At 31.4% G+C, this 1,597-nt stretch overlaps 1 protein-coding gene across 1 annotated transcript; it reads left to right on the top strand.

The window, feature by feature from the left end:
- The first annotated feature begins 617 nt into the window (after nucleotides 1–617).
- Nucleotides 618–1,217, top strand: LOC133789911 (uncharacterized). Its single transcript, XM_062227578.1, has 3 exons — nucleotides 618–712; nucleotides 799–964; nucleotides 1,054–1,217. The coding sequence occupies exons 1-3, from the start codon at nucleotides 618–620 to the stop codon at nucleotides 1,147–1,149; spliced, it is 357 nt and encodes a 118-aa protein (XP_062083562.1). The 3' UTR covers nucleotides 1,150–1,217.
- Nucleotides 1,218–1,597: the final 380 nt, after the last annotated feature.

Below are 1,597 nucleotides of genomic sequence, written 5' to 3'. Positions count from 1 at the left end.
TATGAGGTATGTATCAATCCGTTATGTCATTACAAACTATTAGAGGAGTTTGAATATATTAGATATTCATCCGTAGTGAAGTAAGTTCTGAGATGAAATTGTGTGCTGCGGAGATAACAGAAGGTTGAGAACATGTGTGTCTTAGTGAAGTAGGTTCTGCGAATTTTGTGTGCTGCGGTGGCTTATGGTTGAGAACATGCATGTTGTTTGTTGTATGCTTTGTCTGAATTGAATTTATAGGTTCTAATAATTTTGGATATGCTATAGAAACAGAGGAAACTCTGCCCAATTTTTTTTTGACGATATTAATTTATTAATTGAAAATGTAATATGAATGATTGATTCTCTACAGATGCATTTGGGAAAGCATGCACCCAAATTCACGACAATTATATAAATTTTTTGACACCGAACATCTTTCTATTGGCAATGATGAAAGTAAAAACTATACGGTGGATCTTATAGCCAAATGGATGATGACTATGGATAGACGAGGCCAAATATATTTCATTCCTTGGATTGTTGAGTAAGAACGAACTACTTAAACATTATCACTACTATGGTTGAATTTTAATTTTATAATAATCATATTTTATTATTATTTTAGTCCACATTGGATGTTGGTGCTCGTGATGATGCGGGGGATGACCATAATTTTGGACCCTTTAAAAAATCATAAATCTCCACCAATAATTACGGAGGTTATGGAAAAGTAAGTTCTTCATTTGTAATGTATGCATTATTAATTTTTAAAAGTTGAGAGCATAATATGTATTTAATTAATTTTAATTTTTGTAGAGCATACGCACAATGTTTGGAAAATGAATACATCGGCACATTTACAAAATTGGTGAGAGGTTCTTGTCCAAAACAACCTGAAAGTCATGAATGTGGTTATTATGTACTAAGATACATTTATGATCTTGTAAATGCACCGAATCCAGCAGAAGTTATCAAGAAGAAAGTATGTTATATTTTAAACTCTTTTTTGCTTAAGAAAAACTAGATATTGTATTTAATTATCTAATCTATATTAACTTTTCAATTTTGCAGTGGTTTGACAAAAAGCAATTCAATGTCAAAGAGGATCTACTACCACTACAAAGTGATTGGTTAGCTAGATTAATGCCATTTGTTTATGAAAACTAAATTTTTGTATGTATGTAAGATTAAAGTGCTAACTTATATTGGTTAGAATGATTAAAGTCTTTAATTCATTACTAGCCATTTATTTTGTATTAGATATGAAATGTATATATAATAATTTAACAAATTAGTTATACTATTGAAAATAATTATTTATTAAAATTGAAATTTTTTTTTTTTTTATTAAAAATGCTCGGTTATCAACCGAAATTAAATTTTTTTTTTTATTGAGAAAGCACTTTTCTCTGCGGTTGTAGTAAGCCAACCGCGGAGAAAAGAGAGCTTTCTCTGCGGTTCTAGTAAGAAAACCGCAGAGAAAGCTCTCTTTTCTCCACGGTTTGCTTACTAGAACCGCAGAGAAAGCTCTCTTTTCTCCGCGGTTGGCTTACTACAACCGCAGAGAAAAGTGTAGCTTTTCTCCGCGGTTTGCGTATCACTTTTCTCTGCGGTC

Source organism: Humulus lupulus, chromosome 7 (assembly GCF_963169125.1).
Source record: "Humulus lupulus chromosome 7, drHumLupu1.1, whole genome shotgun sequence".
NCBI classification, from domain to species: Eukaryota; Viridiplantae; Streptophyta; class Magnoliopsida; order Rosales; family Cannabaceae; genus Humulus; species Humulus lupulus.
This window is presented reverse-complemented; position numbering and strand designations above follow the sequence as displayed.

Excerpts from the sequence above, each read along its gene's own strand:
- LOC133789911 (XM_062227578.1), top strand. The coding sequence starts at position 618 with ATGTTGGTGCTCGTGATGATGCGGGGGATGACCATAATTTTGGACCCT. Across the intron at positions 713-798 it reads ATTACGGAGGTTATGGAAAA|AGCATACGCACAATGTTTGG; the intron begins GTAAGTTCTTCA and ends TAATTTTTGTAG. Across the intron at positions 965-1,053 it reads CAGAAGTTATCAAGAAGAAA|TGGTTTGACAAAAAGCAATT; the intron begins GTATGTTATATT and ends TCAATTTTGCAG.